General features: G+C 38.7%; 1 protein-coding gene across 5 annotated transcripts in view; it reads right to left on the bottom strand.

Annotated features, from left to right (window-relative positions):
- Window positions 6,465-17,796, bottom strand: part of RNF19A (ring finger protein 19A, RBR E3 ubiquitin protein ligase) — a 73,318-nt gene continuing 61,986 nt past the window's right edge. For 3 of the 5 annotated variants that reach the window (XM_013996572.2, XM_005662947.3, XM_013996574.2), the window contains 4 exons: window positions 17,402-17,563; window positions 13,220-13,433; window positions 11,182-11,325; window positions 6,465-10,530 (listed from right to left, as the gene is read on the bottom strand). In XM_013996572.2, coding sequence (XP_013852026.1) covers window positions 9,840-10,530; window positions 11,182-11,325; window positions 13,220-13,433; window positions 17,402-17,563 — 1,211 coding nt within the window. In that variant the 3' untranslated portion in view covers window positions 6,465-9,839. 5 annotated transcript variants of the gene reach the window in all.

Here is a 17,796-nt window from a genome sequence, read left to right as displayed (position 1 = left end):
AATTAAAAACTAAGTAGGAGTTCCTGCTATAGTGCAATGGGATCAGCAGCATTTCTGAAGCACCAGGACACACGTTTGATCCCTGGCCCAGCACAGTGGGTTAAGGATCTGGTGTTGCTACAGCTGTGGCTCGGATCTGATCCCTAGCCTGGGAACTCCATATGCCATGGGGAGACCAAAAAAGAAAAAGAAACTAAAAACTAAATAAATGGATAGATACAATGTGTTCATGGATCAGAAGAGTCTACGTCATTAAGATGCTAATATTCACCTAACTTACCTACTGATTCAGTGGAATCACGATCAAAATCCCAGCAGGCATTTTGGTAGGAATCTAGAAATTCCAGTATAACGATAGTGGGAAAGTACTGTTATACTGTGTATTTTAGTGGGAAAGGAGAATTGTTTAACAGAGCCGCCACAAACAGCTTTTCATCTGAAAGAAAAGATTGGACCTTTATAATGTATACTAAACATAAATTCAAGACATATTAAAGCAAATGTAAAAAATTAAATTAAAATCTCTTAAGATATCTAGGAGACTTTGAGTGTCATTTGGGAGCAGGGGACACCGTAACCATGACTAGAGGCCTGAAACAGACCATTAGACATAATTGAAAATAGAGCGTTTGGAGTTCCCTTGCGGTGCAGTGGGTTAAGGATCTGATGTTGGCACTGCAGTGGCCTGAGTCACTGCTGTGGCCTGGGATCATTCTTGGCTCAGGAACTTCCACATGTCACAGGCACAGCACCCCCAAAAAAAGTAAAAAAGAAAAGAGAGCTTTCATAGGGCAAAAATATATTGTAAAAAAAGGTAAACAATATTTATATATTACATAAATGTACATATATACATTTATATATATATTAAAGAGCATATGGGAAGCCTCTGAATTATCTTTGCAATTTTTCTATAAATTTAAAAATATTCTAAATAAAGCTTAAGAATAAAAATGTGCAGCAAAAAGTTAATAATCAAATACTAGATTTGGAGAAAAATACAATAAAAATCTACCTATTAATAGCTATAATATATATAACATAGAGCTAGTAATGATAGTTATATAATAAAGGTATCTTTCAAACTAACAAGAAGAAAACAACTCAAAAGAAAATAGGCGAAAAAAAGTAGTCAATTCAGAGAATAGCAAATCCAATACACCATTTCCCTCCTGCCATAAAAAAAGAAAACCACACAAAAAGACATACAAATTCACTAGTATCATGGATATGAAAAGTCAGGTAATAGATATTATTTTATACCAAACAGCCCTGCAAAAACTATAAAGCTAATATTACTGTTGGTGGTATACAGGGGGAAGGGGACTCATGCATTGTTAGTGGAATCGTAAATCATGACAGCCTTTTTGGGAAGGCAACATGATAATCTTATTAAAATTAAAAAAATACATACAATTTTCATTGCAGCTATTTGATTTCTATAAATATCTCCCATAATTCAAAGTACCAGAAAATAAGGACTCTTGTATAAGGATCTTGCTTTTTTTCTTTTTTTTTTTTTTAGCTTTTTTGGGACATACCCATGATATATGGAAGTTCTCAGGCTAGGGGTCAAATTGGAACTGCATCTGCTGGCCGATGCCACAGCCACAGCAATGCCAGATCCCAGCTGTGTCTGTGACCTACACCACAGCTTGTGGCAACACCAGATCCTTAACCCTCTGAGCAGGGCCAGGGATCAAACCCACCTCCTCAGGGATCCTAGTCAGGTTCATTACCACTGAGCCACAATGGGAACTCCAGGATGCTTCTTGTAATGTTTTGTAGACAGGAAAACAAAACAAAAGAGACACAAAGGGAATACCCATCGATGTGTGGCCATTAAAAAGCATGGACTGGAGCTACATCACTTGGCTTGGATTGATTTCTGTTAAGACACTGAGAAAAAGTAATACTCTATGTAATACATGCATTGTGTGAGATGATATGAACGTGGAGAAAGCTATGCTATCACATATACTTGGTCATTTGCGTGGTTATGGGTGAAGGTGATGTGAGAAGAGGGGCAGGGAAGAGAATGCGGAGCAAAGAAAAAGAAAGGAAAAAGGGGAAAGGAAAAGAAATTCTTTTGTGCGCCTTTTAAACTCTCAACAGTAATTGTCTCTAAAACATCAGTCCACACATTACCTCTACAGCAACAATGATTTCTTAATTTAGCTGAACATATTACATGTTCGTTGAATAGAAAAACAAAAAGTCCCTGGAAACAAAATTTACATGCCTTGGCTACTCCAACCCTGAAAAAAAGATGTTCCAGTGACTGTCGTGCATCCTAAAATATTTATGAATTAACCTATTTGGCATACAACCTCGTTAACAGGGAGTTCCCTTACAGCCACTGTCCTGTTTCAAAACTTGTTCTAGTGGACAATGTAATGAAGTGATTGGTCACCAACTCCAAGGCCTTGGCCCACACGCATTCTCATGCCTTTGCTTAGTTGTTCTGTCCCATCATGACAAGCTTATCCTCAATTCCCTCTTCATGGAAAATAAGTACACACGTATAGGAACAACGAAAGGAAAGATAAGGTTTTTGCCCTTGAGAGCCTACAGTTTCTTTCTTTTCAAGCTTTCTGTTTTCCTAGCACCCTGAATTCAGAATTCGCAGGTACCTGGTACACATGGAGTTTTGAAAGACCTCTTTTACCTCCTCAATGCAGGACAAAAGTTAGCAGAAATAAGGGCTCCAATGCTCTTAGGCAAAAGGCTGGGAAGAAAAACAATAAATGCAGGACCATGTCGGCATCAGACATACTAGCAAAACTCCACCTTCTAGGATTAGCAAACTCTCATAGCAGAAAGAGCTTTCCATGCCTGCTGCTCATTTTATATAGTTGAAAAGGAATTGAGGAATTGCTTACTAGCCCTGAAAACCTGGCTCTCTGTGGTATTAAAAAAAACAAACAGAGTTCCTGTCGTGGTTCAGTGGAAATGAATCTGACTAGCATCCATGAGGATGCAGGTTCAATTCCTGGCCTTGCTCAGTGGGATAAGGATCCAATGTTGTTGTGAGCTGTGGTGTCACAGACATGGCTCGGATCCCACATTGCTGTGGCTGTGGTGTAGGCCGGTGGCTACAGCTCTGATTCGACCCCTCGCCTGGGAACCTCCATATACTGCAGGTGCAGCCCTAAAAAGACAAAACAAATACTCCAGAAGATTCAGACAGCCTTAATAGCAATTTCTACCAAAGATTCGAGGAAGACATACTATCAGCCTTACACACTCTGATATTGAAGTTTATCCCAGGAGGTTAGTTTAAAATTTGAAAAATCAATATACGCATTGTTTGAGACTATATGAACGTGGAGAAAGCTATGCTATCATACATACCATATTAACACATTCAAGGAATAAACCACAGTTATATGATAGATGCCCCTCCTCCCTAAAAAATCACAGCCAAATAAAATTCAACATATTCCCAAGGTGAAAACTCTTGGCAAATTACGAGTTAGAAGAGAATTTAATAAATTCGATACAAGGTAATTGAAATATCTGAAGCAAATATCATAATCAGTGGTTGAAACGTTGAAAGGTTTCCCTTGGAGATGAACAAGGCAACAATACTCCCACAACCACTGCTAGGTCAGCATTATACATTTAGTCCTAGTCAGTGCAGATGGTCCAGGAAAAGAAATACAGGAGGCGACAATCAAAGAGGAAGAACTGAATCCCTGTTCTGCCACTTACCAGCTATGTAATTCTGGGCAAAGTACTTAATAATTCTGTGTCTCAGTTTCCTCATCTGTAAAATGGGGATAATGAGTACCTCCTCCACAGGCCTAATCTAAACAATACATAAATTAATATTTTAAAAGTACATAGTCAACTATACTCCATTAAAATTAATGTAGAAAGTGTGTGACACTTCAAAGCACCAAAAAATGTTTGTTAAATAAAAATAAATTATTCATAGGTGATTGTGTATAAAGAAATCTCAAGGAATCTAGAGATCAACTCTTGAAATTAAGAGTACCATTCCCAGAGTTCCCGTTGTGGCGCAGTGGAAACAAATCCAACTGGGAACCATGAGGTTGTGGTTTGATCCCTTGCCACCACTCAGCGGATTAAGGATCCCTTGTGGCTGTGGCTGTGGCTGTGGCTGTGGTGTAGGCCAGCAGCTGTAGCTCCGGTTGGACCCCTAGCCTGGAAACCTCCATATGCCGCGGGTGCGGCCCTAAAAAAACAAAAGAGAGTACCATTCTCCAGATGCAAAATCTAAGACAGAAATTAGCTGTATTTCTATATACTATTAATAACAAGCAGAAAATATCTAAAAATATCAAGTACCTGGGAATAAAATTCAAGATGTGTAAGATCTCAAGGGATAATTATAGATTCAATGCAATCCCAATGAAAAGTGAAGGAATGCAACAAAGTTTATTCTAAAATGTTTACGGAAGTATAAAGTGCTAAGAACAGTCAAGACACTCTCCAAGAAAAGCAAGGTGGCCAACATCTTTCTACATATCAAACAAGTTCCAGGATTAAGGTCTAAATTGTCCATTAACTCACCTGGGAGAAGATCTCTTTCTCGAATGAACATCCTATAGGTGTGTCTTCATACTTCCGCCCTCATTTCCTTTAGATCTTTGCATCAATGTCATCTAAGAAGACATCTTTGCAGTCTGCCCTGTATAAAACAGCACTCACTACCCAACAGTCACTTTTCCCCGACTCCACAATTTTTTTTATAGCATCTGTCATCTGACATTATTTTAAGCCATGTGTATATGTTTATTACTTGTGTCACACTTCTATAAGCTCTCTGACTCCAGGGAATCTGTTTCTTTGGTACAACGCTGTACCTCCAGATTTACTGTTTCTTTGTTGAATGAATAAATTGGCAGAAAACCACAAAAATTCTGACTGGCACAGGAAACGCAGTGACTAAATTCAAACTAAATGTATAAACTGCAAATTTCCCTTCACTACTCATCTATTAAATGATGGCTATCAAAATACTCTTAACTCTCCCCTGTTTAAGGCATTCAAAAGGAACCAGTACGTAAATACTGGCTCTTAGCAATGGTATCTCATATTTAAAGGAAATAAATGAAACAACAAATCCATTAAAACAACCATGTAAAATATAGCTTTGAGAATCTTGACTCTAAAATTGGCAAAATGCTGTAAGGAGCAGGAGGTTGGCTATTTTGCTGATACTATATATATGAATTAATAGCAGTGATGGTTTTCAGTATACTTTATCCTTTGGTGATCAAAGCTTTATTGAAACATAGTTTACATACAATATTATGTTCCTTTCAGGTTACTACATAGTGATTTGACATTTATACATTACAAAATGATCACTGATAAATCTAGGAACCATCTGTCTCCAAAGTTATTACAATAATATAGACCATATTCTTTATCATGTATATTACATCCCTGGGGCTTATTTATTTTAGAACTCAAAGTTTTATATTTTAATCCTTATCATCCATTTTGCTAAAAACACTCCCTCTTCCCTCCAATCTGGCAATCACCTATTTGTTCTCTGTACCTGTGAGTCTGTTTTCATTTTTGTTTTTTTACATTTCACATATAAGTGAGATATGTTTCTTTCCCTTCTTGACTTACTTAGCATCAATCCTCTACATCCATGTTATTGCAAATTGTACAATTTCATTCTTTTTATGGCTGAGTAATATTCCATCTCCCTCTCTCTCACATACACACATACACATACACACATTTCCTCTATCCGTTCACCTACCAGTGGGCACATAGACTATATCCGTATCTTGGCTATTGTAAATAATACTGCTATGAGCATAGGGGTGCATATGTCTTCTCATATTACTATTTTTGTTTTCTTCAGAAAAATACCCAGAAGTGGAGTTGCTGGCTCATACGATAATTCCATTTTCAAATTTATTTATTTATTTTTTTGGCCATGCCCACAGCATGCAGAAGTTCCCAGGCCAGGGACTGAACCTGTGCCAGAACAGCAACCAGAGCCACAGCAGTGACAATGCTGGATCCTTAACCTGCTGTGCCACCAGGAAACTCTTATTTCCATTTTTTTGAGGGGCCTCTATAGTTTTTTCCGTAGTGGTTATACCAATTTACATTCCCACCAACAGCGCAGGATTCCCTTTCCTCCACATCCTTGTCAATACTTACTATTTGTTATCTTTTTGATAATAGCTGTTCTGATAGGTATGGAATAATATGTCTTTGTGGTCTTGATTTGCATTTCCCTAATGATTAGTGATGTTGAACATCTTTTCACATGCCTGTTGGCCATCTGCTTGTCTTTTCTGGAAAAATGTCCATTCAGGTTATCTGGCAATTTTTAAATTAAAAAAAAAATTCTTCTTTATGAGTTCTTTATATATTTTAGATATTGACTGCTTATCAGACGTATTATCACTTGGAAATAGCTTCTTCCACTGAGTAGGCTGCCTTTTCATTTGATTGATGGTTTTCTTCACTGTGCAAAAGCAAGTGAGCCTGGCTCAGGCGCCTTTCAAGTTTCTGTCTCTGTACTGAGATTTCCCATGTGTCCTTTAAGAGCAGAGTCTCTGTGTGCTAGACTCCTCCAGCTCTCAAAGCCAGCCCTGCTTTTTAGAACCAGCCTGTTCTCCAAGCCAGATATCCTGGGGGCTTATCTTTCTAGTGCAACCCCTGGGGTAGAAGCCCGATATGGGGCTCAGACCCCCCACTCCTTGGGGAGGATCTGTGCGCTGATGATATTTCTGTTAGTTAGTCCTGACTCCCAGGCACATCTCCACCCCTCCTACACGACGACTTGTGGTGGCTCCTTCTTTCTGTCTTTAGTTGTAGAAAATCTTTTCTGCTAGACTTCAAGTCATTCTCACAGATAACTGCTCTGTAAATAGTTGTAATTTTGGTGTGCCCGTGGGAAGAGGTAAGTTCCGGGTCTTCCTTCTCCACCATCATAGAGAAGCTCTCCAATTAAATAGATAATATGCTATGGCAAGTCTTACATATTTACAAATCAACCCAATATATGGTGAAAATAAGAAAAATGAATTGTGTGAATTTAATATAAAATTAAGCTAATTCAGTACTCTGGAGCTGGAACTTTGTACATTTAACAGAATCCAGGAATTCCTGTCATGGCTCAGTGGAAATGAATCTGACTAGTATCCATGAAGACACCAGTTTGATCCCTGGCCTCGCTGGGTTAAGGATCCAGAGTTGCCATGAGCTGGGGTGTAGGTTGCAGACATGGCTTGGATCTGGCATTGCTGTGGCTGTGGCTATGGCTGGTGGCTACAGCTCCAAATCAACCCCTCACCAGGGAACAAACCTCCATATGTCTCGGGTGCAGCCCTAAAAAAAATAAATAAAGAGAATGCAGGAAGCTGGAAGCCCACACAATGAAGTAGGGTAAATAATCAGTCTTTGCATTCTTCTCACTACTCTGCAATTTCCCCCAGGGGTCTTAAAGAAGGCAGAGTATAAAGGTTCTTTTAAAAGAGATTTTAATGAGTGAAAGCCTGTCTTGAACCCTGGAGTATTCTCTTATGCTCTGCTAGCCTTGGGTTCATCTCCAGAGGACTCTGGTTTGGGCTTTAATCAATCCAAGTTTGAAGGAATTTCTGAAGTCAGCTCAACAGTTTAGACCATTTTTAAAGTGAAACGGGTTGGGGGTACAACCAAAAGAGAGATGAGGTGAACCGAATGCACTGGCCTCCTAACATGGCAGCGCTTGCGCCGTATTCCTCCTAAGGCCACTGAGCTTTCCGTTTAGTCATCAGCCTTTTACAGAAATGGCAAGAAGGCAGTCAATATATTCATACACATTTTTCCATGAAGTATTAAGTATGTAACCAGAAAACAGAAAAACCATCTATGCACTTTATAGAGGCAATGAGAAATTGAAAAGTGTTTCATTGCCATTATTAGCTGAATTTAAATAGCTCTAGTTCCACAATCTAATGTTGCCAGAGTAGGATCTCTTAAAACAAATTTTAACATCTTTTTACTTTTCTGTTAAGACGAGGATTTATCAAACTGATCTCTTCACAATTTAATGATAGATCTATTTACTTTCCAACCAATTTTCTTTTAAAAATGAAATTATGTTGAATAAAGCAGCTTCTTTCTGGAGGAAAGGCAGGTGTTAGACATGAAGAGAGGATGGTTTCTAACATTGTTTGTTGACACATGCAGCAGATGCTTCCCTCTGGGCCAAGATCAGAATGCAGAATCATTTCAGTGGCTTGAAATGTTTATGAATTTGCCACAAGGCAAACTGATACTCCTGCTCTTATTAAAAAAAAAAAAAAAAGAAAACCAAAAAACCACTTCTGTGCACAAACCATAAGGCAGTGATACATTAGTATTTACATTTATTTCATGTATGCAGTTTACACACTCACTATTGAACAAAACTGGAATGCAAACAAATATACAAATACCATAATAAGCATTATCAAATAAAATAACTGGCACTAGTGTTATAAGCATATTAATGGGCCTGGTGAGAAAAAGTGATGAAAGAAGACTGCAGCCCATGGCATTTTTCTTTTTACCAAAAGAAAACGCTCAGTAGCACCATAATGGTAATACTTAAAAGAAACATTGAAGATGGGACACTTTAACTGCTATCACGGAGGTTAGCCTGTTTTATTTAAGTGAATTATATAGGAAGTTAACGGCACAGGCAGTATTTTGGCCAACTTCTGTTTATGTCAGCTGAACATCTTCCATAAACAAAAGCAAAGGAAAATAAAGCCAGCCACATGTGGACCCCTACTTAGTACTCGGTACAAACTCTGCACCTTGCTTTGATTTCATGACTGGAGAAGATACATGTGTGTTAAAAACTGAGGTTACTAAAGCCTGAGTGTGTCTTTGGTAGGCTAATACTTTTTCAGCATTATCGTTGTTAATCGTATTTATGTTTAGCTATCCTGTGTTTTTCTACATAATCCAAGGTGGCTAAAGAGGACATTATGGAAAACAATACAGCAAAATCCTCAAATGAGTAGGCCCTTAAAATCCAGTCTATTCCAAAGGCACCAAGATTCAGTGGGATGCAAACTTCCCCTTAGTCAAAGGTGACTTTTTTGGTAATACTTACAAACTACTGGAATTTTATTTTGCAGTTTTATATATCTTATTTGGTGCTGTCAGTATACTTAATTACCTACTTTTACACTTTTCTTCTAATATGGCAACAACAACATACAAGATACATTAAGAGTACCAGGTATTTCTATTGCAAAGGTGTGCAAAAACTGCCACAATTTTGCTCAAAGTGTCTAAGTATCCAAATGGTAGCAATTGGGCTGCATTAAGCTGTATATATCCACACTGCATATGATGAAAAAAATGAAATTTATGCCCAGTTATGAACAGAAATGTTACAAAGAGTATTATATACTGAGAGTAACCTGCAAGGTTCTTTAAACAGTATCTCTTAGTGGTTTCAATAAAATGTCACTAACCACTTAACCCTAAGCCTAAAGTCCTCTTCATAAGAATGCTGTGGAACTGCATTAGTATTTTATATTGATTATAAATTAAGCCAAATTTCTATCTAAATACACAAGTATGTGCTTCAAGCAATGTTTTGTGGCAAACACACAAAACATAATTTTCTTAGGAATTATTGTCCTTACAATAATGCACTTTTAAAGCCTTCATTTCATAGTTTGGTAATTAATATCCACACGAAACACAATGCTTTGCTGAACATAGAAAATGTATCTGCCTTATGACTACATAACCCGGCATTTGCTGGTAACTTGAAACTTAAAATAGTCAGGAGTAGTTCAACCAGCTCCAAACAAGGTTTTTCAAGTGGTAATTATTTTGCAGCATTTATAGGTCTATATATCAGTCTGAATTGCAACTTTTAATTCCATTGTCTGATGTGAGTGGTTGTTATTTGTTTCTTTTAGTGCATTACCAAAATATAAATCAACATTGGGCCTTATTCCATTGTTACTGTGTTCTTCAGCAATATGATTCAACTGTGGATCTTCTGAACACGAAGCAGTTTTAGTAAGCACAGAAATGCTACACTGATGTGGGGAATTTTCCAGACGGTCATTTTCTACCTCAGGAAGAATGTTAACAGTAGCAAAGCGGGCATGATAATCAGTTGAACCATGGCTACAAGAAGTCTTCATGCTTTCTAGGTCAGAACAACTAAATTCAGAAAAATGACTAGAGTGGGAATCTGCTACAGATGGCATACTGTCACTGAGGGATGGAGCCTCAAATTCACTCGAGTTCGTGCTTTGTTGTTCTAACAGTTGTGCATCCATGTCCTCTCTGGTCTCATTTATCTTCATGTTACTCTTTTTCCTCAATTTACCACTTTTTGATTTCTTTCCTGCTGTTGCTTCTTTGGACCACTTGGTGGCACTGGATTTACCTTCAGGCAAACCACCAGACAAACCCCCAGGATGACTTCGGGCAGCACTGCCATCGTCTACACTGCTGCTTCCACTGTTGTGCCTGAATTTGGATGGCTTTGATTCAATATCTACTTGAACCTCCATACTGTTGCCTTCTCTGGAACATAAGAGTAACAAATGTAAATTTTTGATTTCCTCTCTTTTTTTTTTAAACGAAAATGACAGCAAAAGGGGAGAGGTTTCTGTGTGAAAAATTCTAAGATGACATAAAAGCTATCAGAACAAATCAACTAAAGGAAAAAAGCTGCTTGAAATAAAAAGACTGTTTTTATAATAATGCTTCAATTAAAAAAAAAAACAACTACACATATTGCTTATGCTATTCCAGGTACTATGCTACCTCCTCCATTTTTTTTTCCAGAACAGCTTTATTGAGATATAATTTGTGTACCATAAAATTCACCTGCTTAAGTACGCAATTCAGTGGTTTACAGTATATTCAGAGAGCTGTGCAACTGTCACTGTTCTTGAACTTCAGAACATTTTCATCATTCCCACAAGAAACTCTGCATCATTAGCAGCCAGTCTTCTCTGCCACTCTTCCCTCCCCTCAACCCCCTGCAACCACTAATCTACTTTCCGTCTCCATGGATTTGCTGATTCTGGACGTCTCACCAATTTTCTTTTTCCAAAGAACCTAATAGTAGATAACCATTATTCAGAGTAATTTTGCCTAATGATAGGAATAACTCTTTAGAAATTACTTTTAAAAACACTTCTGACTTTACAACATAAATTCTTTCCTTACTTGTCCAATGGGATGTAGGAATTTAGAATGGATCCTGCCATTGCCTTGGTGCTGGCGTTATCACTAACTGTTCCCAAACTGACAGTGCCAGATTCTCCACTTAGACTGTACCGTTCTTTCTGTACATCTGCTTGTACTTCCAACCTTAAAGAGAGGAGGATCAGATAAAAAACCAAAATTACAGATAATATCAGTACTACTTCACATGTGTATGTTTTCTTAATTCAATAACAAGAAGCTATTTTAGAAACAAGCATAAACATTATTTTTCTTAGTTTCTTTTTATTTGATTATTCAAACAGTATAACAAACAGTACCAGCCATCCAAATAAAATGGGGAAATTAGCTGTTTGCCAAGTAAAGTAATAACAGAGTAATAATATAAAAAGAACATAAGGATTTTAACTTAAACGTGACCATTATTCTCACTCAGGATATGGAACTTTTGCTTGCCATGTTTCAGACCAAAATACCAAATTTGAATACATTAAAAATGATTCTACATAATAGATCAGTGAATCAAAAAATCCTGGGTATCTCTATGTTAAAAATGGTTCTAAATATAACACCACTCTCTTTAAAAAAAGACATAATAATATATACCTCTACAATTTAAGAGTTGTGCTTAAAAAGCACACTCCCTAAAAATAAGATAAACATAACCAACTTATTACTTATTTATTTATTTTTTTTACAGTCAAACCTGTGGCATATGGAAGTTCCCGGGGCCAGGTGTCAAATCAGAGCTGCAGCCGTGGCCTATGCCACAGCTATAGCATCGTGGGGTCTGAGCTGCATCTGCGACCTATGCTACAGTTTACAGCAATGCCAGACCGTTAACCCACTGAGCCAGGCCAGGGACTGAACCCACATCCTCAGAGACAACACTGGGTCCTTAACCCATTGAGCCACAACAGGAACTCCCCAATATATCTTTTAATTCATGTACTGTCTCATGTATTAAGAAAAGAAAAAAGCTAATAAGCAGAAGTAAAGAAAACTAAATTAAAGAGGAAATAAGCAAAGATAAAAATGTTTTAACTTATGTTTATCTGGATTTTTTTGGTGAAAAGATTTTGTGAGAATGAAATAACCATTCATACATAAAAGGACCCAGGCAAATTAGCCTGGCCTTAGTTCATGCATTCTTGGATATCCTTCAGCTAATGCCTCATTTCCTAACATCCAGCTGTGGCCGCCTCCAATGATAAGGACCAGACTTAAGAAGTGGCTTTACAGTGTTTACTGAAGCAACTCCCACTTGATTTATAACATGGAAACTCAGACAAGTGCAGTGGGAAAAAAATGGCATAACATGAACCCTTGGACTTGGTTTTAACCTCATCAAGTCTTACTCACTGTTCACCACTAAATTACTTTTTTTTGTTTGTTTGTTTGTTTTAAGGCCACCCACAGCATATGGAAGTTCCCAGGCTAGGGGCTGAACTGAAGCTGTGGTTGCCGGACTACTCCACATCCACAGCATCACAGGATCCAAGCTGCACCCACAACTTACACCGCAGCTCACAGCAACACCAGATCCCTAACCCACTGAGTGAGGCCAGGGATCAAACCTGCGTCCTCATGGATACTAATCGGGTTCTTAACTCACTGAGCCACAACAGTAACTCCTAAATTCATTTTCTGAAACCTTTTTGTTTTCAACCCTGAGACGGTAGGGTTATACGTAATCATTATGCTTTGTGTTAAAAATTCTTCTCATCTAATTAATAATTTGCAGTTAAGGGAGTTCCCCTCATGGCGCAGCGAAAAAGAATCTGGGAACCATGGGGTTGTGGGTTCCATCCCTGGCCTCGCTCAGTGGGTTGAGGATCTGGCGTTGCCGTGAGCTGTGGTGTAGTTCGCAGACACGGCTCGGATCTGGTGTTGCTGCGGCTGTGGTGTAGGCTGGCAGCTACAGCTCCGATTGGACCCCTAGCCTGGGAACCTCCATATGCTGCCAGTGCGGCCCTAAAAAGACAAAAAAAAAAAAAAATTGCAGTTAAGGAAAAAACACAACAAAGAACATCTTTCTTACCTGTTGAAACAGTTTACCATGGCGCTTCCTGACAAACTCCCTGTTATACTGGCTCCAGCTAGTGCCATGGTGCTGGCTGTTTCACTCAGGTTGTCCCGGATGGCTCCTATTCGATCCATGTGGCTTCCACTTGCACTCAAACTGCCAGTCAGACCACCAACACTTCCCTCCCCTATGCTAGGGTTGTGTCTTGCTTCTGCTACTGAAGTTGTGTCTAAATGCAAATATTTCAAAGAAATTAAATAAGTATGATTGTTAATTTCCCTTTCCTTAAAAAATTCCATGATTTCAGGTAGCACATATTTTCATATAAAGTTTAAAATATGCACAGGAGTAGAAAAGATGTCTGGAGTCAGGGACAGTTAACTATGGGATAAGAGTAAAGGGAAGCATCTCACAGAGTAAAGGGAGGCTGGTCCACAGTTTTAAATAGTCACTACAGGCATACCTTGGAGATACTGTGGGTGTGGTTCCGGACCATGGCCAGAAATCAAGTCAGTCACAGTGCACAGAAAGGTTATGTTCACTATAATCAAGAGTGCAATAGCATTCTGGAGTTCCCGTCGTGGTGCAGTGGTTAACGAATCCGACTAGGAACCATGAGGTTATGGGTTCGATCCCTGCCCTTGCTCAGTGGGTTAAGGATCCGGGGTTGCAGTGAGCTGTGGTGTAGGGTGCAGACGTGGCTCGGATCCTGCGTTGCTGTGGCTCTGGCATAGGCTGGCGGCTGCAGCTCCGATTGGACCCCTAGCCTGGGAACCTCCATGTGCCGCGGGTGCAGCCCAAGAAATGGCAAAAAGACCAAAAAAAAAAAAAAAAAAAAAAAGAGTGCAATAGCATTCTGAACGTATGAAGTATCACTATTTGGAATAGTGCATGGAAACTGAGAAGCTGATTGTTCATTTAAGAGGCTATTACAATAATCTAGGAAAGAAGAGAGTAGCTTGGACTAGTGGAGTAGCAATGGAGAGGGTGAGAAACAGTGAAATTATGAAGGTTAAACACTGAAGGAAGCAGTATAATTTGCTGATGGATCAGATGTAGGGTAAAAAAGAAAAAGGGACAGTAACTGTAAGTGAAGATTTGGCACAGCAACAGCAAGAATGGAGAAAAGCTACTTAACGAGGTGAGGATGACTAAGAGGACAGTAGATTTTATATTTTATTTTTATCTTTATTTTTTTGCTTTTTAGGGCTGAACCTGCTGACATATGAAAGTTCCCAGGCTAGGGGTTGAATTGGAGCTACGGCTGCTGACCTACGCCATAGCAATGCCAGATCTGAGCCACATCTGCAACCTACACCACAGCCGGATCCTTAATCCACTGAGCAAGGCCAGGGATTGAACCCCAGTCCTCATGGTTACTAGTCGGATATGTTTCCGTTGAGCCACAAGGGGAACTTCCAAGGACAATGGGTTTTAGAGCGAAGAGTTTAGTTACAGAGAAGTCAAACTTGGAATTCTTGTTAGACATCCAAGTGCAGATTAAACAGGAGAGAGAGATGTACAAACTGAAGTTCAGAGGACAGTTCTAGCCTAGATATAAATTTAAGCATGGTCAGTCTATTTATCATTTAACAGAGGGGATTACCCAGGAAGTAAGTGAAGAGAAATCTGAGAACTGAGCCCTGGGAAACTGCAATACTTGGTGATCAGGAGAGGAAAATGAACGAGCAAAGAAGACTGAGAAGGAGTTGCCAAGACAATGGCTATCTAGAGGACAAGGAGAGAAAATGTTTCAAGAAGGAGGGCATGGTCTACTTTGCCAGGTGTACTGTTATATTAAGATGAAAAGCAAGAACTGACCACTATACAGAGGTGACTGGTGACTCTGCTTTGGTGCAGCTGTAGAGAGGAAATTCTGGAATGGTAGGGACAAAAATCTGATTAAGGTGAATTCAAGAGAGAATGGGAGGTGAGAAAGAGAACATTATCTTTGCATAGATGCCTGATTATAGGCAAACCTCAGTTAATTGTGCTTTGCAGATACTGTGTTTTTTATAAGTTAAAGGTTTTCATACAACAGTGAACTTAATCGATAAATGCGTGTTCTGACAGCTCCAGGGATGGGCTGTTCCCCCATCTCTCTCCCTTCTCCTCAGGCCTCCCTATTCCCTAAGACACAACAATATCGAAAGTAAGCCAATTAATAGCCCTACAATGGCCTCTAAGTGTTCAAGTGAAAGGAAGAATCACACGTCTCACTTTAAATTAAAAGCCAGAGATGAGCAAGCTTAGTGAGGAAGGAACATCAAAAGCCAGGGCAGGCTGGAGGCTAGGCCTCTTGAACACTTTAGCCAAGCTGTGAATGCCAAGGAAAAATTCTTAAAGGAAATTAAAAATCCTACTCCAGTGAACACAAAAATAGTAAGAAAGCAAAACAGCCTGATATGGAGATATCGATATGGAGAAAGTTGCAGTAGTTTGGAACGAAGATGAAATCAGTTACAACAGTTTCTTAAGCCAAAGGCTAATCTAGAGCAAGACTTTAACTGTCTTTAATTCTACAAAGGCTAAGAGAGGTGAGGAAGGTGCAGGAAAAGTGTGAAGCTAGCAGAAGTGGTTCATGAGGCTTAAGAAAAGAAGCTGTCTCCATATTATAAAAGTGCAAGAGGAAGCAGCAAGTGCTAATCCAGAAGTTGCAGCAAGTTATCTAGAAGATTTAACTAAGATAATGAAGGTGGCTATACGAAATAACATATTTTCAATATAGATGGAACACCGTATATTGGAAGAAGATGCTACCTAAGACTCTGATAGTTAGAGAGAAGTCAATGCCTAGTTTTGAAGCTTCAAATGACAGATTGGCCCTCTTACTAGGTGCTAATTAATGCAGCTCATGATCTGAAGTTAAAGCCAATGCTCATTTATCATTCCAAAAATCCTAGGGTCCTTAGGAATTACACTAAATCTATTTTCCCTGTGTTCTATAAGTGAACAAGAAATTCTGGATGACAGCACATCTGATGGAGATATACAACGAGCACAAGAACTAGAATCAGATGTGGAGTCTAAAGAGGTGACTGAATTGCTGCCACCTCATGACAAAACTTTCATGAATGAGTACTTACTGATGGAGAAGTAAAGAAAGTGATTTCTTGAGATGGGATATACTCCTGGTGAAAATGCTATGAAGACTGTTGCAACGACAAGAAAGAATGGAGAATTTTATATAACTTTAGTTGATAAAGCACTGGCAGGATTTAGGAGGATTAACTTAATTCCCATTTTAAAAGAAGTTCTACTGTGGGTAAAATGCTATCAAACAGCATTGCATGTGAAAGCATTACTGAAAGAAGAGTCAATTGATACAGCAAACTTCAATGTTGTTTCATTTTAAGAAAATGCCACAGCCACCCTAACCTTCAGCAACCACCACTCTGATCAGTCAGCAGGCATCAACATCGAGGCAAGACCCTCCACCAGATAAAAGATTATGATTCGCTGAAGGCTCACATGATGATTAAAATTTTTTAGCAATCAAGTATTTTAGAATCAAGCTATATACATTGTTTTTTAGACATAACGCTATTTTGCACTTAATAGACAATGGTGCAGTGTAAATGTAACTTTTCTATGCAGTGGGAAAGCCCAAAATTCATGTCTTGCTTTATTGTGATATTTGCTTTATTGGGTGCAGTGGTCTGGAACAGAACCTACATCACCAAGGTATGCCTGTTCTTCCCTAAGACAATTTCTTTAGCAAGAACTGTCGGAATAGCTTTAGCAAAAACACATTTTTAAAGGTTTATTAACCTATACTCCCACTGGTAGTCTACGAGGACCTTTTTGTGCTCCAGTTTTTATTCTAATTCCTATTTCTCTGAGCAGCATTAAAGATACTTCTACTCATTGGGCACTGGCATTTCTTCTTTTATGAACTGCATTTCTCTCCTATCCTTTTCTTAATGATCTGTAATGTTGTACACAAAATTAAAGATTAAAAGTCTACAATTTCTGAGATATTACATTTCCATTGGCGGATACAGGTACCCGGAATTATTCTGCCCTCTTTCATCCACTTACCTTTCCTCAGCGGCTCTTTTCTCTGATGTACTTTTGGATGAACATCATTATGACCCATAAGAGAACAAGGGGAATTCTGACTTGTGTGTTACTCTACAGTCTCCCCCATCCACACTATTAGTAAGTACATCGTCTTCCTTTGCTGAAAGTACTTACCTACAGCTGTGTTAGTTCCACCAACATTTATATCATTTTCATCATCAAATTCAATCCTGACTCCTTTTCCATTGCCTGCTGAAACTCCGCAACCTCCGCTTCGACAGAGAGAAATTGGAACAACGCCATAGACATAAGCTAGCATAATAGGAACACCAATACCTAAAGAGGAATTAAATCGACCATTACTAATCAAAAATTAAATCACAGAAACACACGTTTTAAAACGTCTTTTCAAGAGAAGGTATACATGAGAAAAGCGCTAGGGTTCTGCAACTCCTGCCAAAAGTGAATTCCCCTTGCTGTTAAAGGATGCAAGCAGGTTCAAAGCTTCTGTCTAGCCTATCTGGTGACACATATAAGGGGTAGAAAAAAGATATAAATCTTTTTCCTTT

This window comes from Sus scrofa, chromosome 4 (assembly GCF_000003025.6).
Source record: "Sus scrofa isolate TJ Tabasco breed Duroc chromosome 4, Sscrofa11.1, whole genome shotgun sequence".
In the NCBI taxonomy this organism is placed as follows: domain Eukaryota; kingdom Metazoa; phylum Chordata; class Mammalia; order Artiodactyla; family Suidae; genus Sus; species Sus scrofa.
This window is presented reverse-complemented; position numbering and strand designations above follow the sequence as displayed.